The 23,415-nt window shown below is 43.8% G+C and overlaps 2 protein-coding genes and 1 long non-coding RNA gene across 14 annotated transcripts; 2 read left to right on the top strand and 1 right to left on the bottom strand.

Moving 5' to 3' along the window:
- Positions 1–4,355: 4,355 nt before the first annotated feature.
- On the bottom strand, positions 4,356–11,413 carry LOC100823846. 4 transcript variants are annotated; one of them, XM_024456440.1, is made up of 15 exons: positions 10,982–11,121; positions 10,007–10,094; positions 8,070–8,227; positions 7,757–7,975; positions 7,538–7,674; positions 7,195–7,443; positions 6,927–7,063; positions 6,482–6,546; positions 6,306–6,374; positions 6,050–6,223; positions 5,828–5,964; positions 5,463–5,753; positions 5,173–5,315; positions 5,034–5,087; positions 4,359–4,730 (listed from the first exon to the last, which is right to left on the bottom strand). In XM_024456440.1, exons 2-15 carry the CDS (start codon positions 10,051–10,053, stop codon positions 4,637–4,639), a joined length of 1,974 nt encoding a protein of 657 aa, XP_024312208.1. In that variant the 5' UTR covers positions 10,054–10,094; positions 10,982–11,121; the 3' UTR covers positions 4,359–4,636. The 4 variants fall into 4 exon arrangements, with proteins under 4 accessions (XP_010240682.1, XP_014751416.1, XP_014751415.1 ...); XM_010242380.3 differs by lacking the exon at positions 10,007–10,094 and having other exon boundaries at positions 4,356–4,730; positions 10,982–11,413; XM_014895930.2 differs by lacking the exons at positions 10,007–10,094; positions 10,982–11,121 and adding an exon at positions 8,649–8,855 and having other exon boundaries at positions 4,356–4,730.
- LOC100824153 (GRB10-interacting GYF protein 2) lies at positions 9,003–17,288 on the top strand. 4 transcript variants are annotated; one of them, XR_002961414.1, is made up of 3 exons: positions 9,003–9,638; positions 15,435–15,920; positions 16,916–17,288. XR_002961414.1 is itself a non-coding variant. In XM_003580862.4 (3 exons), the coding sequence occupies exons 1-3, from the start codon at positions 9,144–9,146 to the stop codon at positions 10,081–10,083; spliced, it is 708 nt and encodes a 235-aa protein (XP_003580910.1). In that variant the 5' UTR covers positions 9,003–9,143; the 3' UTR covers positions 10,084–13,050. The 4 variants fall into 4 exon arrangements, 1 of the variants encoding a protein (XP_003580910.1); XM_003580862.4 differs by lacking the exons at positions 15,435–15,920; positions 16,916–17,288 and adding an exon at positions 9,802–13,050 and having other exon boundaries at positions 9,003–9,445; positions 9,515–9,638; XR_002961412.1 differs by having other exon boundaries at positions 15,435–17,288.
- Positions 17,289–18,513: 1,225 nt separating this feature from the next.
- On the top strand, positions 18,514–23,386 carry LOC104585479. 6 transcript variants are annotated; one of them, XR_002960762.1, is made up of 5 exons: positions 18,538–20,019; positions 20,100–20,198; positions 20,904–21,868; positions 21,950–22,113; positions 22,737–22,873. It is a non-coding gene; the product is annotated as an uncharacterized LOC104585479 (long non-coding RNA). The 6 variants fall into 6 exon arrangements; XR_002960760.1 differs by having other exon boundaries at positions 18,514–18,949; positions 19,041–21,868; positions 22,737–22,881; XR_002960761.1 differs by having other exon boundaries at positions 18,521–19,239; positions 19,936–21,868; positions 22,737–22,879.
- Positions 23,387–23,415: the final 29 nt, after the last annotated feature.

Here is a 23,415-nt window from a genome sequence, read left to right on the forward strand (position 1 = left end):
GAGACACGACCTTGTAAAATCGGCTGGGGACCAAAAAAACGTTGGGCAATAGCACACGAAAACGGCCAAAACGGTGATTTTTCTGCACCGGCCCGAAACTGGACGAAACCGTGTACCAGGGGACACGAGAGCGGTGAATCGGCCCGGGTGCCGAAAAGCGTAGGCAATACCCCACGAAAACGGCCAAAAGGGTGCTTTTCTGCACAGGCCCGAAAGTGCACGAAATCATGTACCGGGGGACACGACCTTGGACAATCGGCAAGGGACCCCGAAAACGTGGGCTATAGCCCACGAAAACAGCCAAAATGGTGATTTTTCTGCACCGGCCCAAAACTGCACAAAACCGAGTACCGGGGGTCACGAGAGCGGAAAATCCGCCCGGGCACCAAAACGGCCAAAACGTGATTTTTCTGCACCGGCCCGAAACTGGATGAAACCGTGTATCGGTGGACACGAGCTCGGAAAATCCGCCCGGGACCCAAAAAACGTGGGCTATAGCCCACGAAAACGGCCAAAACGGTGATTATTCGGCACCGGCCCGAAACTGCACGAAACCGTGTACCGGGGGTCACGAGAGCGGAAAATCGGCTTGGGACCCAAAAAACGTGGGCCCACGAAAACGGCCAAAACGGTGATTTTTTTGCATGGGCCCGAGACTGCACAAAACCGTGTACCGGGGGACAGGACCTTGGAAAATCGTCTCGGGACATATTGCCCACAAAAACGGCCAAAACGGTGATTTTTCCGCGTCGGCCTAAAACTGCACGAAACCGTGTACCGGGAGTCACGAGAGTGGAAAATCGGCCCAGGACCCAAAAACAGTGGGCAATAGCACACGAAACGGCCAAAACGTTGATTTTTCCGCACCGGCCGGGAACTGCACGAAACTATGTACCGGGGGTCACGAGAGTGGAAAATCGGCCCGGGATCCAAAAAAACGTGGGCCATAGCCCACGATAACGGCCAAAACGGTGATTTTTCAGCACCGTCCCGAAACTGCATGAAACCGTGTACCTGGGGACACGACCTTGCAAAATCGGCTCAGGACATATTGCCCACGAAAACGGCCAAAACGGTAATTTTTTCGCACCGGTCCGAAACTGCACGAAACCGTGTACCGGGGGTCACGAGAGCAGAAAATCGGCTCGGGGCCCAAAAAACGTGGGCCCAGGAAAACGGCCAAAACGGTGATTTTTCTCCACCAAACGGTGACCTTGGAAAATCGGCTCGGGACATATTGCCCACGAAAAAGGCCAAACGTTGATTTTTCCGCACCGGCATGAAACTGCACGAAACCCTGTACCGGGGTCACGAGAGTGGAAAATCGGCCCGGAACCCAAAAAACACGGCCAAAACGGTGTTTTTTCGGCACCGGCCCGAAACTGCACGAAACCGTGTACCGGGGGAAAACGGCCAAAACGGTGTTTTTTCTCCACCAACCTGAAACTGCATGAAACTGTGTATCGGGGGACACGAACTTGGAAAATCGGCACGGCACCCAAAAAACGTGCGCTATAACCCACGAAAACGGCAAAACGGTGATTTTTCTATACCAGTCCGAAACTGCACCCTAAACCCTAAACCCCCTGCTGGTACCCGTGCCAAGCTGTAGCAAACTATCCTATCACAGGAATACAGTGCTAGCTCTAACTGGAGCACAAAAAAATATGTTCCACAGCATATGAACCAGCAGCAACACTGGAATCAATTTGCAATAATCCTCCTGCTCCTCGGCACCCAGCCATGTCGACTGGAAAAGGCTTACTTGGATCACCATCTTGAGCCTTCCACTTCCAACTTCAAGTTTTCTTCTGCCGCGTTCTTTCTGCAGAAAAATTAAGCTCGCTCGCTGGATCATGGGGATAATGCTGCCTGAAACAGAAGGCGTTTCTGGACTTCCAAATTATCCACAACACAGCACCTCCACCACAGATCACCGGTTTTTGTTGAAACGCAGGAAAACTATTCTTCCAGGTATCTAGGAAATCTTCAACATTATCAAGGGACAACTGAAAGGCACACAACACCACCTGCCATACAAATTTGGTCATGACACAGGTGAACAACAAATGATCAACCTTTTCAGGTTGACCAGAAAAGTGACAATGAATATCTCCCGTCCCTCCCCTCCTAATCAGATTGTGTTTAGTCAGGATACTATTCCTATTCACCAGCCAGACAAAAATTTAATCTTCAAAGGAATCAACTTCCACACATATCTGTTGTTCACCACCGCCATAGATCTCGCTGTAAGTATAGACAGTGGCGCAGGCAGACGCCTCGGTATGGCACGGTCCGGCGTCCACCGCACCTAAAAAATTGTCAAAAATCTCAATATATGTAGTATATAATCCATACAGCCTATATTTTAATATTTGAATTTTTACTGTATTTTAGAACATAGAGCAACATATATTCATTTTGAATGTTAGAAACTATTCTTTGGTTAGCGCAGAATTGGGTACGTGAATTCATTCTGAAATTACATAGAATCAGACTATAGCTAACCCAACTCTAGAATCCATCATTTCTTTGGAATTATCTCTCACTCTACAAATTCATGTGACGGACAAACATGATTTTTTTAATCCAAAAGTCAAATTCGACCAAATGAAATCCTATTAAAATTTTGATTTTGTTTCTGAATTTTAAAAAAAAATCTTTTCAAATTAAGGGATACACATATCAAGTTTTTTTTTTTTGCGGGGATACACATATCAAGTTATCAACACAAGGGTTCACTAAATATTCTAAGGTGAATGCAACCCTCGTATGATGAAATAGCCGAAGCACAAACGCACAATCTAAGATGAGCAATTTAAACTTGTGGAATGTAAAAAGGGAAAAGATACGACACGTGAAGTCGAGATTTATCCCCCAAGTTCGTCTCAGTTTGAAGAGGTGCTTTACCATAAAGGTAGAGGCGCCACAAAGGCTCACAATATTCTACTCTCACAACACCACAAAGGCTCACCTTATTCTTCTCCTGCAGCTTTACTAAAGGCTTCTTTGAAGGTGAACACCGGACCTTTACAAACTTGATAGGGGCATGCATGCACAACTCAATTAGAAGGTCCCCATCCAATCCTTGAACTCAACTACAAGGAGAATGAGCTTCAAGGCGACCACTTGCGTCTAGGGTGCCCGAACACCCAAAGAACCAACAAGGAGATGCTTTATGGATGGAGATCTCGGAGATTTAAGCTCTTGGAAAGGGTGGGGAGAGAGTTGGGGTCGAGTTCAGCTCCTTGGGGATGAACAAGTCCTTAAATAGGACCCTCAAAATCGAACTGTTACACAAAAGAAATCAAGGTGAGGAACTACCGGGGGTAACCCCGATATTAGCGGTGTTCCGGAACAATCGGCGTACCGCTCCGAAGGCATAAAAAACAGTGAGCTTTTTGACTCTGCAAAGGAGCCCCCAGTACTTGGTATCGCTAGCCGTACAACCGGTCTAAAGTCCGGTACAACCGCCCAACAACATCCTGAAAATGTAACTTTATCGATTTGAGGGTGAACTCCACACACACACAATAGGAAGGCTTTAGTGGGTGCAAAATATGGTTTGTGTACGTGATATTGGTTCCATCCATTTCTTAATTTGTGTATTTCCTCTTAATAGTATGTATGACCTACGACTCAAACAAATCGAAAAACCCGATAACACCCACTACAATCCTTTGCATTTCGAGAGACAACAAATCGCCTTGTGTCACCTATGAATAAACCTTAGATTCAGAAACACACAATTAGTTCACAACTTATGTTGTCATTGATAACAAAACGATTGGGAGAGAAACGCACTTTAATAGGAGAGATACCAAGGAGCCGTAAGTTTTACACGTCTCTCAAGTATATTACCAAAGAGTGCAGAATCTGCATTTCTCTATTTGAGCAGCAGTTGCGACGAAAGCCTGAGCATGTAAGTAGTCCATGTGCCCATCACTTAAATTATTTCTCTGAGAACCGATAGAACTTAAATGCATTTTGTGAATATCCCTTTCCATCTGATCTACGTATTTACGATCTAAAGTTAGGATTTCAAATTTTAAATTTTCACTAAATGGAGATATTCACTTGATGCGTCCTCATGTAAAATAGAACAAATTCTTCTGTGATGTTGTATTTTCTTTTGCTTTGGAATTATCTACATTTTGATTGACAAAACTTTCGGCAAAATTAGCAGTCCTCGGATCTTCTCCGAGGCAATTACGCTTCTCACAGAGGAATCACCTACATCCCTCTGTTCATCAAATATTAAATGTCTCAGATTTGTTAAAATATGGACATATCCGTATACTAAAATACGTCTTGATACATGTAATATTTCGACAACTAATATTGGACGGAAGGAGTAATTAATAATCAAACTGGCCACATGGTTGCCATTGAAATTCCCAGAGTTCACATACACACCAAGTAGCTTCCATGTAAATTTTGAAGTTGTATAATGAGTTACCGAGAACATAATTCTTAAGGCGTAACACCCGTCCAACATGAATGTATTAGACATGAGCAAACGAGGCCAACATAGGACAATATAGGACATTACAGGTGCAGGTCCATTTGAAAATAACCAGAACGAGGACGACATAGACAATAAATAGCAGAACGAGGACGACCATCAGCATGACGTCTATTGGAGTTGTCTTCCAATATGCTGGTGCAGCAGAGCATGCTTGTCCACATCAAGTAGACCATGGCCATAGTATGGCTCGGGCACAGACCACCTGTCATCTCAGATGTAAGTTCGACCAGGAAAAAAAATACTACCTCCATTCCTAAATATATCATGTTCTAGGTTCGTTCTAAAGTTTGACCAAGTTCATACTAAAATGTACTACACCTATACTACGATGATATATATCAAGATGGATTTAATGAAACTATCTTAGAGTTATAGATTTTGGTAGATTTTTCTATAAACTTGGTCAGACTTTAAGAAGTTTGACTTTTAGGAAACATCTTATATTCAGGAAAAGAAAGAGTATATGCTACCACAAAGAGGGGGGGTCGATGTATAGATAGAATACCTTGCACTACGATATATCCCACATCCAACACCATGCAGAGTGTTCATGGACAGTCTGTCACGAAAATAATTTTTTCAGTGCAAGTTCGTAGAGACAAGTATAAGCCTACACAAATAGGAACAACTCATAGAAAAATTACCTTCTTTTTCTCCAATTAAGCTCTTTTTTCAGAATTTTAACAATCTCACGCCTTGGCACGAAAAGAGTTTCTTTACGTTCATTATAGTGGTTCATGCCAACGAAAGCCCCGTCAAAATTAATAAGGGGGCCTCCAATCCCAGCCTAGTACAGAAAATATAGATTTCCCGGTTAATAGAGCTAGCTAGATGTATTAATAGATCGATTGAAGAGAGAACGCAAATGTATTCTGACCCAAGCTATTAATATCAGCTACTATGTAATAACGGCATGCGATTTTTTTTAGTGTACCTTCTTGATTCTACAAGTGGACGAAAGTACTCGAGAACGACATCCGAGCAAGTATTCTGTGTCAAATCTGTTGCTAATGACTTCACCTTCTGTGGCCATTAGAAATCCTTCACTTATTTGACGCCCTATAGCCACTACTGGTTTGGATAAATCATCTTCTTTACAGCAGATATCAAATGGACGAATGCAATGGAAACCTTTCTCAAGACTGATGATAGCGATATTACTAATTAAATGATAAAATACCAATGTCCCCTTGGCAACTTGTTTTGGTGGAAGAAACACCTCAATCTGCAATAACAATAGTCAGCTCAACTAACCATCATCTAACTTCAAAAGAAAAGGAAAAAGTTAGCAGGATCAACCTTTAGGTTGTTATCAATATTGAAGTGGTCATCACGACTTCTAACCAAACTGGCCGAGGTGAGAATGACAGGGTGCATGCCTTCAGTTCCAGGCCACTTTATAAGCAAGCCTGTGCATGCAAAAGACCTCACACTTCCTACACATTACAACATCAGTCATTAGTTGGTCAAGATCAAATACTTGTGCAGGAAAAAAAATGAGCATACAACTACAAAAAATACCCTTGGACGAAACAAGTCTGACAACACTTCGGGATATTTTTGTAACAACGTCTCTTGGAAGTAGCGGCCAAACATACTCCCTAGAACTATAGTCTGTAACGTCGAAAGGATACTCTTTCCAAGCAAGTAATTGACCAAACTCCTCCTCAAAACTATTGAGCACTTTCCCATTGACTGGTTAAAGAAATAAGTACAGGAATTAGTTATACAAATCTGTAAAAAGGAGAGGTCAGCAAGACTTACGGCAACGACTTACATTCAAGCACAAGTGGTGGTGGCTTGGGATAGCCAAGCCATTCTAGTTGCTTAACCTTTTTCCAGAATCCTGATGCAATAAGGTGATCAATATTAGTTCTCAGAGGATATGTATTTATACCATTCAGGCATCCGCAAAATATTATGGGAGCAGTAATCAAGAGGTAACATCCACACCTGAAGGGATTATGCTTGATACACCTGCAGGCAAGGAATATCCACGGAAGTCCATAGTTTTAGGGCTGCAATAGAACACGATATATTTGTTATGATAAATAAACTCCGCTGTAGCCCAACAGCAAAACAGTCTTTCTTCATCACCATGAAGTAATATTTTAGCCAGACAAAAAAAAGTAACTCTTCATTGTTTAGACAAATATACTACCCTAAATATGAAGCAAGAGGACTAAATCAGCAACATGGTACGAATGATGCGAGTATCCACCAGGTAAAGGTAGCAAGAACCACTTTGCTATCAGTTGACAGTTTACTGTGTGAAAACTCTTACAGCCTCAATCATGTTAGTATCCAAAAGTGGCTTACCTTACAAGGGATAGTGAACATGAAAGGGGGTTTCAAACAAATATACAAAAAGATGTAGCTCATAAAGTAGAAGACATACGTGAGTATCTGAAAATGCACCAAGCGTTCACGAAGGGCTGTCAGTGGTAGGAACAAGGAACTTCCAGCAGTATCAATATTAAGGTTGACCCCGAGAAACTTCCCTTCATGATCGACAAGTGGCCCTCCAAGTGCAGCCTAGAACGAAGTTAAGTGGTAGGGATTACAAGGGTAAAATGGCAAAAGAAAACTCCACCAATATCATAATTCAGCTATTTGTTTCAAGTCGCCCATCATGCCAAAAAAGTAAGAAGCAGTCAATAGTGTACCTCTGTGATTTGTGTCCAGCATGCAAGACCGCCTCCAGTCAAATGTCCAGACGTTACCATCAAACGGCCTGATTCAAAGGCCCGAGCAGCTGCGATTATCTTACCATCAGAAGGCAGAGGTGTCTGAAGGTCCAAATCTACACGACAGATTGATTTTCGGGTCCCACAGGAAGTGACAATAGCAATATCTTTATCATAGAGTCCCAGGAATCCATCCATATGTGTATTATCAGGAAGGCACACATCAATCTGCAGTGATAAAAGCATTACATCAGCACAGAATGATCACAATTAGCTTGAATAAACAAATCAAAATGGAATTATAATGATTAGCAGTACCAACCCTCAATTTATCATCTAAATTTCTGTTCTTATTATATTCCACAACCAAACGTGCTGAAGTTACAAATCTTGATAGCCTTAGTTTAGTTGTCACAGGTGGTACAGCTACGCCTGAGATTGCAAATAACATCTTATCTCCTGCACAAGATCACGAGTCAAATCAATAACAACGAGTACATACAAATTTGGAGATGCATAAACATAAAAGCAGTAGAATCACCATCAAACAAAGCAAGAGAGACGACAATAGCAGACAAATCTGGAGTTATGTCCTTGGTGACCCCGCTTACTTGAAGTGCTTTATCAGGAGAGCCTGTATCGCCGAACTCTTTCTCTTGGAAAGGAGTGCTTGAAACCACTCGATCGGGATGCTCCAAGCTGAAAAGTCGTGCTGCCCAAGCAGCCTCAGCAGCCTCATTCGCTAAACAATCCTTTGCCACTAGTCAAACAACATAATACACTGCAACTGTGAGTATTATTTTTGAGCTAAATGCACAAGAAAAGGAAGAATAAAGTTGAAATCAGTGACTCACCCTTCATCATCTTATCTATTGTTTTCTGAAGCTTAGCACTAACTTTTCTTCTGCCATCACTTCCACTGGAAATCAATGACTCCCTTTTGTTCCTTCTAGCTATAGCTCTCTCGTCCCTACTCAACCCTCCCGTGCAATCAATCATTGTCTTCTTTGTCCTGTGAATCAGAAAGAACATCTAAACGCTTAGTAGTGCAACTAAGGTGATGGTAATCCCACGACACAGAAACTACAGTAGATCGTTACTTTAATTATTTTCCCACATTCTTTCATAAAACTGTTAAAAGGTATGCATTGATGGGGATTGACCTAGGCTTCAGTTTATCCAAACACCGGGTGTTGTATAACAAATCTGGAAGTGGACAAAAATTTCGGCAGCCATTTCACAATAGGGACGAAATAAAACGACTCCTATTAGATCTGCGACAGAAGATGATGAAGAAGAAAGAGCGGGGGACACAATTTGGACCCGAGATTGATCGGAAGCACAGTTCGAACTACTCGGTGAGAATCTACGGAAAAGTACGCAAAAATTGCATCGTACAAGTTTCCGCGCGCCGAAGGAGGTAGGGTGCGCACCGATTCCGCGCGCCGAACGAGGGAGTGCGGCTTAGCTGCGGAGGGAGGCACGAAGGGAACGGGATGAGCCGGGTAAGAAGTTGCCGGCGAATCGACAAAGGATTTGGGGAACTAGGGTTGAGCCTTTGAGGGGAGACACGGGGACCGTGAGCCTTTGAGGGGAGACTACCCAACGCTACTTAGCAGTCAGGTTGCCGATCGAAGCGGCCGGCAGCCAGCCGCAAACGTCGCCCGCAAACAAAAGGACTTATTGGGCTTGTGCGGCCCAGTCGTTGGAATTTCTGGACAAGGTGGGCAAGCCTGCTTAGCCCGCAAGGGCCGCTTTGTCCAATAGCCAAAATCCAGTAGCAGCAGGAAACCCTGACCGACGCCTGACTTCGAGGCTGCTCCTTCCTGGCGGTGGCCGCCGCCTCCTCCTCCTGCTGCCCCGCCTTCTCCTCCCTCTCCGGCCGCCTCCTCCCTCCTTCGTCCGCCTCCTCCCTCTCCACCCGTTTCATGGAGCCGTCGCGTCCTCCCTTCTCTTTCGCCGCCTCCTCGTCCATCCGCATCATGGAGCCACCGTTGCTCCAAGAAAGTGAGCAGCCGCAGCCTTGCCCTCCTTCGGCCGCAAACTCCCTCCGTCCAATCCCGTCCGAAGGGCGCCGCCTCGTGGAGCTGCCGCTGCCATCCATGGATGCCGTCGAGGAGGAGACGATGAATGTGGAGCAGCAGGTTGCTCCCACCGACGAACACCAGACGGTCCAGACCACACCTGAGGGTGAGGGATGTGTTCAGCTCCCCCAAATATCCAAAAAAAGGTTACGCTTCTTTCTCCTCCAATTCAATTTTTAGTTTGGTGTTTTTCAACTTAAGTAGCCATGGTGCAGATTGAGGAAAGAAGAGAAAGCAAAGAATCTGGAAGAGAAGAGGAGGAAGAAACAGCAGGAGAAGAGGAGAAAGTTGGAAGATAAGAAGGAGAAGGAGAAAAAGTTGCAGCAAAAGAAGAACAAGGTGATTTCCCCCCTCGTGGCATCTTGTTATTTCTTAGGATAGGCATCTTGTTATTGATTATTGTGTCATTAACACGTTATGCTTGTTCATTTGCTTGCAATCTGTTAGGTTCCTGACCAAACATATATATTGTTGTGGATAATTTCTTTCTTTCTTAATTTAGGATGGTACTTCTCCTTCAGCTATGCATTGCAGCAAGGAAGTTAGGTCCCCAATATGTAGGTCTCCAGGGGTGAATATGATTAGAGCATTAAAAAGGAGAAATTCAGCGGCATTAGGTAGAAGATCCAACAAAAGTTCCAGTTCTCATATATTGGATGAAACACCTAAAGCTCAGCAAAATCCTTGTCTCCAATATATGAGACAACCTGTTTGGAAGCCATGCGCACGCCTCGAGGTCATGTACGCCCAGCATCCTTCCCAGCAGATAAATCCCAGCAAATGAGTGCGATGGTTCTTGAAACAATCACAAAAAGAATAAGAGCATCAAAGCATACTGAGGGGAGCAGCAAACCTCTACATGTTGACATCAACACAAAATCGACAATTTCCAGCCTAAGCCAGAAGCATGACTACCGAAGAAACTAAGCAACGAAAGGAAACGAAAGGGTTTAGAAAATATACACTGACACACAAACGGATATGTAGGCACGGGCTGCATATTTTAAAGAACGAACGTAATGGCACAGCTATGCAAACAGACTAAATTTTGTGTCGAGATGCATGCACAACTTCACCGATAGCAATCAGTTTTCACAGTAATACATGTGCAGCTTAGTAAACAGCAATCCAAGAATCAGCAACTGCATCACACCAAGAAGCACAGATAAAAAATCAGGCCGGACAACAAGACTGCTTTACCTAAAATCCAATCAAGAAATCTCCAAAATGCTCACTCATGAATCCCTTGGGACTGTTTTCCGTGTCAGATCTTATATGATTCAGTTCCCGAATTCAGCCCCCGCATATCCCGTCCATTTTAACAATCCAACCTGAGGGTTGATATTCTAGAAGACATACAAAGATCCAAGAAATCGCGGGCATCAAATTAATGGAGAGGGGAGAAGGGGCACTCGTCTCAATCGCCGCTCCGTTCTTGAATCCGCGGAGGATTGAACTGGAGCATGCATATGCGCTGGTGGGCGCGGTGGCGCGGTGGGAAAGACACCCCCAAGAAACGGTATCAAATGAAATATCAGAAGAAGCGAAATCAAAGAATCACGCGAGGAATAATCTGTTTCCCTTGATCTTCGTGAGCATACGAGGAGGCCCAGTATTGCGCAAAAAATGGGGAGGCAAGGGAGAAGAGGCGGGAGCAGAAGTTCTTGATCACCGGGAGTTACCAGGACGCAGTCGATGAGGTTATTGGCTTGGTGGGGGCGAGGTGGTAGGTGTAAACAGCTCGGTTGTCCGCCTTCTACAAGAATTGCTCGCGTGTCCAGCCGCCGTTTCCGGAGAATCAAGAAGTTCGCCGATAATGAAAAATCGGGCTGGTTGCTTTCTGGGAGCAAAGACGAGGGAGGAGCTGCGTCTATGGATGGCACCCGCCGGGTTCGGGTCCGGATGTGCCGGCCAGATCCATGGTGTTGGGGACACGCGGTCACCTCGCCGTCTTCTTCTTCGTCCAGACTGGAGACCTCTTCCACGGGCTGACAGGCACGCGCCAAATCGAAGGGCGCCGGCGAGCTCGAGGAGACGGTGAAGGAGGGAAGCCCTCGGTGATGGGGAAACGCGGCTTGGGACAAAAGGAATCGGGGCGATGGGGAAAGGCAACGCTCGGCCTTGACTTCAGGACGAGGAACGACCGAACGAAGGGATTAGGTCGCTCCGACTGGGCCTTTGGCTGGTCCAATCAGTTGAAAGCCGTAGGATAGGCCGGATAATGTTGCTCCGACTGGGCCGTATGTTCTGGGCCGGTAGTAGTTATATAGAGAAACCTTATTATTACCTGAATGTCCTTAATGCTAACATGCTGGAGTTTATCCTCCGGTCTCAATACGTGAATTTTTTTTCCCTCTGAAAGTAGCATGAATGGAATATTTGTGACATATCATTTTTGGTGATACTTGTGGCACTCTATACAGTGTTCACATAATCACATTCCATCATGATACATTAGAGCAAGCCATTACTGTATTGAGACAATTTTTGGATTCCTAATTTCGTTTTCTGAATGGGGTTGCCTGTAATGCTGAGTTACCGAGGGTATTAAATAAAACGAGACAAGAATTTAAGCTTCATGTTTGCTTGAGCTGTTCAAGTTCTGACCAACCCATATGGGATTTTATCTAATTCAATTTTCATGAACGCGTGTGCTTGCATCGTCAGACCATAACAACTATATATTAAATGCCTGAGTGAAGAAAATAGCACTTCCTCCGTCCCATATTAAGTGACTTTCTATTACACGTATCTATACGTTTCTTAGGGATAGATACATCCACGTTTGAATGAATTCGAGTCACTTAAATATTGGACCGAGGGAGTAATAAAAGTAATTTACCAAAATGAATATGAGATTTTAGAACGTGCGTGCCGCATGTACACTTACTAGTGAGCATAAAAAACATGTCATATAGCAGCAGTAGTGATTTGATATATAAATGCTAACCCTCTCATGTGAGTTCCATTTTTCAAATTCTTCTCAACACTACACTTACTAGTGAGCATAAAAAACATGTCATATAGCAGCAGTAGTGATTTGATATATAAATGCTAACCCTCTCATGTGAGTTCCATTTTTCAAATTCTTCTCAACACCACCAACCATCGGTAGTACAATTGCTTTCTTTATCGAGAGACGACCATAAATAGATGGGGCAAAGGAATTCCCAAGCAAGTCAAATGTGACATTTCTCCTAGATATTTCTTTCATCCGTTTCTTCCCGAGCATAGACAGGTGCGTTTACCTCTTTGTTCATAAGTGAAATATTATTCACAATAAGGACAGTTCTGTAGGCATTAGTTGTCTGTGTACGTTTAGTGGGATGGGCGTTAGAAAGAACAAGTTGGCGCATTTATAAGTAGTAGATATATATCTTTCATGTGCCGAGATATAACTCAAAAATCCAACATGTAAATAAAAGTGGTATCATAAAAATATTTTGATCATAATCATATTTAGCAACTCACATGGTCTTACAAAAACAATGACTTGCAATCATGTCTGACAGCTCATGCATGCAATATATATAGAGAGGAGGAGGTTTGTGCATAGCTACTTCCACGAACCGTGGCCTTGATGGAGACTACTCGCGCATCATTCGAAGATCAGGGATCATCTTCATCGCCATGGTGGAGTGAACTAAATCAAAAATTAGATATAAATCAGCATCCTAAAAAAGTGTAACATGAGGTTTTATTCTTTTTAATGATGCTCTAGTGTCGGAATCCTAAAGACTTATAAAATGGAGATAGGCGGTGTGCGGAAGACGGATTTATGGGTTGGAATGGAGGACTATGACCCACTGCGTAGCCAAAATGCCTTGCCTAAGGCATCCTAGCCTGTGGGTAGCCCCACGCGTCAAGTCATTTGGCATTGATTAATTTTTGACGCATCGTTCCGATCCATAATCTTTACTATTCTTTAATTTTCAGTTACGTCTGTGGTAGTCTCGTAGGCTCGTACGTCCTCTGCAGGCAAAATCGATTCCCTTTCCGTTCCTGCGCTTACCAAAAAAACAGATCAATCAACCCCGCAAATTACTCCAGCACGCGCGACCTGCCATCGTGTCCGCAGCCCCCTCTCGTCCGCTGTCGCGCCGCCCCCGCTCTCCTCCGCCGCCCTCACCACCCCGGCAACGGTTCCCCCTGCCATCGCCATCCCTCTTCCCCGTTTCCTCTCTGGCCTCCTCTCGCTGAATCGAGATCCTGTTGGCCGTCATTCCCGACTCGCGTCGGCCACACCGAAACCTAGACTTCCGCTAGCGCTGCCGTCAATTCAGGTCGTTGCTGCCCCGTATGCCACCGCGCACGTACGCAGAACCGGCAACGACCCTGTTCCTCTCTCCTTCCCGAACGCACGTCCCAATCTCTAAACCCTACTATCGTTGCACGGTGCTCCGACGCCGGGGGCGTGCGGTCACGGCCCCCTTTTAGGTTCGGTAGAGGCGTCGGGGTTCGCCCCGGCGATCGCCGGCTCGGCCGATGAGGCCCTGCAGGCCCGACGAAATGATGTACTAAAAGTGCGCGCTAATCAAAGAACAGATACACGCACGTTTTTACCTAGGTTCGGGCCACCCGGAGGTGTAAAATCATACGTCCTGCTTGTCTGAGCTGGTATTGGTTTAGAATCAAGTGTTTACAGGTTGCCGGGTAAGTTCCCGGGTACCCTCTCCCTTTGGCTAGATGCTCCTTACTATTCTCTGCTAATGCTAGAGGCTAACTGTGGGCTGATCGAACTCGACCGAACCCTACTGCCTACTGGAGCCAACTGAGAGTCCAACTGAACCCAACCCCTTTGACCGTTGGCGGGGGTCCTCCTTTTATACTCAAGGGGATGCCACAGGTGCCACGGTGCATGGCCTACAAGTGTCAAGCGGGGAGGCATACAACTCCCCCTCGGTGAGCTGGTGGCGCGCATGGATGCCACCTCCGCCGCTAGGGGTCTAAAACCCTAGAGTAGGATTGGACAGCCACTGTTCACTTGATCGGACGGGTAACGCCCCGTCGGTCGGCTCATTTAATGAGCCGTGCGCCTTACTCCTTGCCCCGGTGGGGCCGCGCATCCCACGCCCGCCACGTGCCCGCGTGGCGCTGTTGATCTGCCTACTGGACCCCACGCTTGAGGCGGGGGCAGGCGCCCGGGAACTCCCTGTCCCGGCAAGTCGCTCCCTGGGAAGCGCCTGGGCCCAACGCACCCAGGACCCTCCCCCCGGGAAGCGGCTTCCTGGGAGGTGCCCAGGCGGGAATATTCCCCGAAGCTCCGCTAGCCCTTCCGGGCTGGTAGCTTGCCGGGCTGCTCGTAGACGCTGTCCGGGATGAAAAACCTTCCCGGGAACTCGAGGACGGGGCCCATGCGTCGTGCAGCGGTGGTACCCCGGGTGCCACTAGTTCGACAGCTACCGCCGAGAGGGCCGGATCGAGAGGACCGTATCCGGCGATCCGCTGCGTGTCTCCTTAGATTGGTCTCTAGGATGCCGCGTGTGGTGGTGGGATATGGCCGGCTACAGGCGGGCGGAGACGCTGCGAAGGACGACGAGATCTGGTCGGTGCCGGTGGAATAAGGAGATGGCAGCGGCATCGGGATCCAAGTGGTCGGCAGCACCACTATCTCCGCGGCGTCTCCATGGCGCAGCTGCTCGCCGTGACGGTGCTGCTCCGCCAACTTGACATCCACCGGAATCTCCAACGCCGCCACTCGAACCTGATGGGGATGCGGCCCACCTCGACGTCGTCCGGCATGGCGCACATTCATCGGAAGCCCTCCACGCCCTTCAGTTTCTTTGAGGTATGGAACAATAGTAACATTTGTGCTCAACATGTGCTTGTGTTAATGCCTACAAGAAAAATAATTTTTCAAGGTCCTTCCATTTGGTACAGACAGTAAATCAAGGCATTTGGTTGACTTTAATCCTACATTATGCATTTCAGTATTGATTCCACGTGATTAGAAAACCTGGACAAGAGTAGCAATCTCTTGGTTTACTGAATGCTTTAAACTATCATATTATTGAACTTCAGTCAGTCTAATTCTGCTTTGTGTGTATAGTTAGAAGCCAAAACCGAATAATAAGTGACTACTTATAAATTTCTATGTTACTCTACTAGCCTCAGAAAAAAATTGTCTTGCTTCAGGTATCAGAAGCAAACAATAGAAGCAACACATTGTCTTGCTGGCCGTATTCACCTTGACAAGGTCTTTTCTCCTACTTCTAAATGTTATATGTTGTTTCAGCATTATCATCGAGGTTATATGTTGAAGAAATTGTAACTTGCCTTACAGAAGAAACTGAATAGGATGAATGTGAGTGTGGAATATATTCTTTAGAAATGCTAGGAAGCTATTTGTAAACGTGGAAAGAAAAAATAACTGGTGAATCAACTTTGGAATAGAATTGCTCTGATTTCAAGGTGCTTCAACCTTTTGTGCTTTTTGACATTCAAATAGTGTCTACTCTTTAGATCCACTAAGATTTGAGTCATTTGTTCAGTCATCAGTGTCAGGTTGATGTATGTATTGTTCATACATACTACTGGATGATGCTAATGTGCTACTCTAGCCTCTTTTCTGGTACAGTCGTGGCATGCACAGACGTGCATTCGAGCAGTCTTAAACTAATGGTGAGGTACCCCTCTCTGTACCCATCTTTCTTAAATGATCACCTCTCTCTGTCACTTAAACTAGCAAAATTGCAGTATGACGTCCTCTATCTTGTAATTACGTGGAAAAAAACCCTGAGGGAAGCACCTTCTACTTAAAATAACATGTTCTAGATTGTCCATGTTTCCTTACTATTTGTAAGAGAAAATATCCCAGCCATAGTACCATTACTTGGTTTAGAATGTTGAACTAATTTAATTCTTTATTTTATTCAAGTTTTTGTTATCTGAAAGTGTCCACTTGTTTTGTTTTTCACTTTAGAAGTGCATTTATATTGGTCTACCAATAATTGAATTTCGGGGGCGTAGGATCAATACATATGATGACACAGAACATCTCCAAACTTCTTAATAATCAATTTTCAACACTGTTATGGGTAAAGGCCGGCTTTCCTATTCAGTGTGAAATATTTTTAGTCATTAAACATTCTTTTATTTCATTTTCTTTTTTGGTGCTGAAGTTTGTATTCATCTGTGTCTATTCGACCAGAATAGCATAACGAGCCGTGTGAAGTTGACATGTTTGTTGATCCACTTCTCCTCTAGAGGGTTGTTCAGTACCATATTCAAAGATGTGCTGTGAAAGAGGGTCATCAAATGTTTTACAATTTATCTCAAAAAGGTTATAGTCATGTCTTACAATCTTGTTCCGTTAATGTCATTTTGGTTATAGTTTTGGCCCCTGATTACAATTTAGCTTTGGTTTTGACTTGAAAAAAGGGTATATCTACCTAATAAATCAGTATATCTATATTAAAATCAGCACATGCAATTCCACAGATTGTTTAGCTTACTCTCTTTTATAGCTTTGCTACCCATTTATGTGCGATTTCTATTTAGTGCTAAATCTTTCCACGGTCTAATGTATTTCTGTTGTTAGCTTCTTCTTTTTTTGGAATATATTTCTTGCTTGCATCTTTTAATCTTGTAGGATAACTAATTCATGTGTCCTAAAGGCTAGAGGCATCCATGGTTGGTGAGCATCTGTATGACCTCCGCAGCACAATAATTTTCGTGCTGGCTCCTGCTTCTGCTTCCGAAAGAAAGCTTGCTGGTCTATCTTCATCGAAGGCATTGTTTTCTCAACATGTGTGGTTGTAGTCCAGATGTACTCTTAGTTTAAAATGGATGATGCCTCATCTCCAAAAGGACAGTATACACGTTTCGATGCCAGAGCTATAGTCGATATGGCCATTTGGCTTTCTTAGTGAATGTTCTTCGTTGTATCTTTCATTATTAATTTGATTCTTGTTGAAATTAACGTGTGCAAATTTGCTATTGTTATTGTCTCATTTTCTTAGTAGATCAATAGTGAAAACATTTGTATAATATCATAAAGTTGGTATTTCTATGGAGAATTCGTACAACAAATAAAGAACTAACACTCGTTGATATGATCGACAACATCATATACACTACTTGATATTCCGCAGCAACGCACGGCCACCTAACTAATACTTATTCTAGTTTCCTGAAGTCTCATGCGCGCTTGCAAACTAAACAAGAAAATAATTGTTCTAGTTGATTAATAGGTGAGTTCGTTAAATGTGGTTGATACAGTAAATAGACGCAAGGTTTCATCTTTACGGTATATGATTGGATCAACTAATAAAGATGATTAAATTGTGAGCATCTAGGGATACAAGTAGACTACCATTCTCTGAATCTTCTCGCATGCCGTGAGAATTCTAAACAAGTTAAGGCTTTGTTTATCCTCCATGCATTTTTCATGCCTAACCAATGGTGGTGAAGAATGACATTTCTGCACCAATTTTTGATCTGAAAAAACATTTCTGCACCAATATCTATATTTTGGAAAAAAAATTCCATGCCGTATGGTCCTCTATTCCTAGTCGTAAGACAGTGGGCAGTCAAACGCATGTCATTAATTTGTGTGATCTTTTGTCATGCCATGAGCCTTGCAGTTTGTGACATCTCAACCTTCTGGTAGACGTGACATCACGGGGACGAGACCAAAATCCATGCACATCACCAACTCTTGATTCCAAGACTATTTTATGATCCTATTATTTCTGTAATGCCTTGAAGGGAAAATAAATGCACACAACACATGGTCAATTTGTCAAAGATATCATGGCTTAGAGTGTTCATGGTGTGAAGTTCTGAATTGTTCAAAACACGCAGCTTGCAAAATATTCTAATTATTGTTAGTACAAAATAGTGTTTTTTTCCAGAAAAAGTTAAACTTTTTCAAAATGGTTTGATCTTGAAAATAAATTTTGTTCCATCCGAATTTAGAGTATTCGATGTCTCTAAACTAGAAAAACATCATCGGACTTGTATAATAAAATATAAATAGTTAAAAACTGAAGGAAGTAAAACTAGTGCTATGAACCAATCAAATTGAAGCAATCCTGTGTTTTTCTCGCCACAAAATCGAACCAATCATCGCAGAGCACGCGGATCGTGCTTTTCCCCGAACAATTATGGCCGTTGGATGCATGCGTTGCGTTGGTAGTTTTGCCGATGGAAGCAGTTTGGCGCGGAAACGAGATTGGACAGGAAGGAAGTTGGCGCGAACTGATCGCGTCCTTTCATCGCTCCGTCTCTTCTGCTTCCCGTCACGCCTCTCCGTCTTCGTCTTCGTATCCTTTTCCTCGTCGCGCCTCTCCGTCTCGCCCGTATTTTCTTCTCCGTCGGCCTGTCTGCCGCGGGCTCCTGCGCCGCTCCGGGGCGCCCATATCCGGCCGCCGGCAGTCCTTTGGGGCTGCAGGTCGTCGAGCGGCGTCGGCTCCGTGGTGGGAGACGCTGGGAGCAGCATGGTCACGGCGGCGTGGTGGCGATCTATGGCGGAGAAGCGTTGGGGCTTCGGGAGGTCCGGTTCGCAGTGGGCTTCCCGGCCTGGATCTGAGCGACCGGCAGCGTCATCTGCCTTCCTCCTGTCCCTGGGACCTCCTCGTGGTGCTTCTGCATGGCTGCGTCGACCGACCTCGACGGTTTCTTCACCGATTCTTGCCGTGTGCCTGCAGGTGTGTCCGATCTGAACCGTGCGCGCTGCTAGCCACCCCCAAGTCGTCTCGCTTCTTCTTGGGGTAAGGTTTGATGAATTTCTTGTTGCAGTTATAAGTTCTCCCCTCTGCTCGAACTATCTCCAAGCAGGGGAGGCCGTCCGTGAAAGGTAGAGGAGTAGGTTGCGGCGGCATCCATGGTCGTCGACGCCGTCCTCTACCACACGACCATGGAACTGATGTTTGCCGGCCGCAACACCACGGGTTCGGCGCTCTGCTGGTTCTTCTACCTCCACGCTTCTCATTTTGGTGTGCGTTTGACCAAAAAACATTTACTAGCATAATCACATGTACATGGAGTCTCATTTCCGAGCTCTCTTAAAGAATGTCAAAAGTGTACTCGATTTTCATCGTGGCTTAATCTTTGGTAATTGAACATAGTGTTCTCTGAATCACCGGCCTCTCTAATCAGAAGTAACGTTAGTATAAAATTCTGGTTGTTGAAGGACGCTCTTGTCATATCTATCTAGATTATTTTTAGTAACTTGGAGCAGATATTGGTAGTCTCTTGATGTGACAGCATTCCTCTTGGTGGGTATGATTCATATAAGAATTTTTGCTCTGGGATGCAATGTCTCTATATTATAAATCATACATTTCTCATAACACTTGTAACAAACTGTTTCTAACTTATGGCAGTTGATGTGAATGTAAGGAGAGTAGTAAAGCAAATGCTCTTATAATCCGCTGACCTACATTTCTGGACCTTAGTATCACTTCTTAGATACCATCCTCATACCATTTGTTCAGGAGTGCCTTCCATTGATGTTCACCTAAACAGTTTGCATGCTAGAGATACGTGATTATCATTGTACAACTACCGTACTTCCATTTGATTTTCCTCTGGTGCGTTTGTATGGACTCCATCCCTTTTGAAGACATTTATATTTTATTCTTGCTGGACTAATGTGTATCTTCTAACAAATTTCTTGTATCTTCTGACACAGTTTCTTGCGGTATCCGCATTGCCCATTGGACCGCTGGCATCCTGATCTAACCCGTCCATTCATATACCCAATTCATAACTTGTGGTGCTGCTGCTGCTATCTTCTCATATGATTTCGTTATTGGAGTTCATAATCTGTCCATTCAAATCTTTACCCCCTTACAGGCTCAAGTTCAAAGTTAAATGAATCTAAGAAACCTATTGATGACAAAAACCAGTGGATCCAGGGGCTTGTGCTTATTGGAACCGCACCTGGTTACAGAGGTACATTTGTTTGCAAATATCTACACATGTTCTCATACCAGGATTGACGGTCTGTAATCAAATTCCTTTTGTCACCCTTCCTTTTATTGTTAATAATTTGTTTGCTATATCCATCTCATGAGTTCGACCACTCTTATATCCATCTGCATTTTTATATGGTTATTTTTTTTCTAGATTTAAGATGGCAGTTGCAAAAACTGCTCAGATAATCAAAATTGTTCTAACTTTTTACTGGTTCATACATCAGTAGCATAGTGTCTAAACCTACTTGCCTGGGAAGTGACTGAAATTGATATTTTCACAGCCCCAAACACAAACTTTACCACATGTAATTGCAGTCCATGAGTAAGTACTAAGTGGGCTGCAAACCCCAAATAGTAACAACATTTTGGCTGAATTGTGCAGCCGAAAATTATATGACCTTTCTATATGAACGTCTGTCTTACCGAAATTGTCTTTATTTATGAGGTTAGAATGTTTTCCAACTTTCTCCTCATTCTAGTTTATATTTTTATGATTTGTATCATGTGATTTCTTAGCACTTTTGCATTGAATACGTTTGAGTTTGCACTTACTTTGTCTGTTCTTTGCCATGCCTGTTTAATCCATGTCCTGAATTGTTACCTTTTCGAGTTAACTATGAAATTGTCTTGTTTTAGTTCAATATATCACTATATTTTTACCTTCTATTTGGGTTTTGTGCAGCTTTTCCCAGGTCATGGCAACATATAGTTCTATTATACAATATTGTTGTTTAGGTATTTTGTGGGAGTGGTACCACCTACAGGCAAACCTGCCTTTTAATTTTTCATAAGGTGTGTGCCTAATGCTTTCAAGTATTCGTACACTTCTGTTTGATTTGAGATGTGACATCTTCGTCTACTGGGTTTTCTTTTAGATTGTAAGTTGTACATATGATCTATTTTCAAGTAATTGTTGGTATTTGTTTGGTTGTTAGCTTCTAATAAATTGTGGATTTTGTTGAGAGCATTGTTTTGCATGAACATTATGCTGTTTTTGGTGAGAGTTCTCAAGCACTACCATCGTATGATAGTAGGAGGATGGGGTTGGGTTTCCTCAGTTGTATTGTTGCCAAGTTCAAAACAGGCAGGTGTTGGGATGGAAAATGGTCCGAAGCTAACATGAAGGTCAAGAATGGCACTGAGTTTGTGATTGACTTGGAAGAAGATTGTGAGCTGAGTGCTGACAGTGGACATCGTGATCTAACTACATTCTGCAAAACTGTACTTAATCGTCTTAAGATTGACGGACAATTTCTTCCGCACTTTGACGAGTTAGCAGAGGATCATATGTTGATAAATGATTGTTTTGGAGATCCAGAGAAATGGCAGAGGTTTCTTGTATTGATTAGCTATCCTATGGCGCTCAAACCACCTTTGGTTCGGGCCTCATTCATCTGTAATATTTATATAGCGGGAGATGAAAATTTCTCCGGGGAACCTCCTCGATACCGTCCATTACACAGCTGGAGGAATTGTGCTAATTGGTGACTTGGAGCACAGAAGCATCAACTGTTGTCCAAAGTCTACAATTACCTACATGAGAAGAGTAGAAAGTATAAATATATTTTTGACCATTGGTCACCTACCCACCGGCATGTTTTCAAGTTTTCAAGGCACTTCATCCAGCGTGCTCTTGGTTAAACTAAGGTTAGGTGATGTTTTGTTGTTTTTACTTGTAATTTTTCTTCTTCAAAATTTTAATAAGAAATAATAACACGGTTTCTGTAGGGTGAGGATTTGATTCAAAAAGTTGAAGATATATCTGTGCTTGATATATTGCTTTCCCGTACAATTTCGAAAGCCATTGGTAGATCTGTGAGATTTCTTGTGTTGAACTGTGGTGTAGAAGAAGGCATATTTTCTAGTGTGTGGAGGCATTATATAGGATCTGAGTAAGTACTTTTGATAGCACTAATCTATTCGATTCTTTTCTTAAAAAATGTATTTTATTTTCGAGTAAAATGCACAGTACATACTTAAACTATTCTGTGGTTCACAAATAGGTATTTCTACCATCTAGGTACTTATCTTTGTTTGTTGGTCACTAGCAGCAGCCACGTAGGCACCGGCAGCATAATGGTCATGGCCTTTTTGCTGAAAACCCAGCCGAACCTGGGCTCTCCCCATTTCCATATATGACTGAAATATGAATTCACATGTACTCATATAAATGGGATTCAGTGAATACAATTCACAGATTGAGATAGCACACATATATGACTAAAATATGATCCATTTGCATAGTTGTGGTCATTACAGTCAAGTTGTCATTTTCTCCATTTCCTTTAGATTTTCTCCTTTGAAGCGGCCTTGGAAATTTGAGTATAGATGCCTAACACAGAACCTGTGCTCAGAGTGAGGGAAAACTTGTTGGACAACAGGGATTAGTCCTTTTTGTTTATCTGCCATTATGGTCCATGGAGTGGTGTTGTCTATGCCCAAATCCTGTTTTAGTGTCTCTAGGAACCACTTCCATGATACTAGAGACTCACCTCTGCCACTGCCATGGCTACAGGAAATATACAATCATTTGGGTCTATGCCTACAGCAGTGAGTAGCTGTCCTCCAAATTTAGTCTTGATGTGGCAGCCATCTAGGCATATCATGGCCTGCATCCACTGAGGAAACCCTTCTTGGAAGCATCCAAAGACACATACAGTGAACTGAAGTAGCCATCAAGCAAGTTCACATAAAAGCTACTACCTGAGTTCATGACCATAGTTCCATAGCATATTGAATTGCTGCACTTCATCTCCATAAATGATGTTCCATGCCATCCTTCTTGCCCTACTCAGCTTCATCCTAATGGGGTCAAGTTCAACTCCAACTGTTCTCAGTGCACCTCTTAATCACCCATTTCTTCTGACAATGGTGATCACCAACATAAGACTTGATCAAGAAACACTGCATCCTTGAGTCAAATGAAGCCCATGATGTACTTCCACAGAGAACTCATCATCATCAGGCCCTAAACATTCATATAAAACCTAAAGTTCAGTGTTTTGCTCTAACAACCCAATCTGTACATCAAAACCATGCACGCCGAGGTGGAACCCCAAGGCCACGACAAGATTGGGGAAGGGGCCGCGGCGAGAACAGGGGAGGGGAGGGACAGTGCATTTTACTCTTCATTTTCTGAACAAGTGTCGATATATATGGTTATAGTTAGTGCATTTTACTCTTTATTTTGTCCT

Source organism: Brachypodium distachyon, chromosome 5, assembly GCF_000005505.3.
Source record: "Brachypodium distachyon strain Bd21 chromosome 5, Brachypodium_distachyon_v3.0, whole genome shotgun sequence".
NCBI classification, from domain to species: Eukaryota; Viridiplantae; Streptophyta; class Magnoliopsida; order Poales; family Poaceae; genus Brachypodium; species Brachypodium distachyon.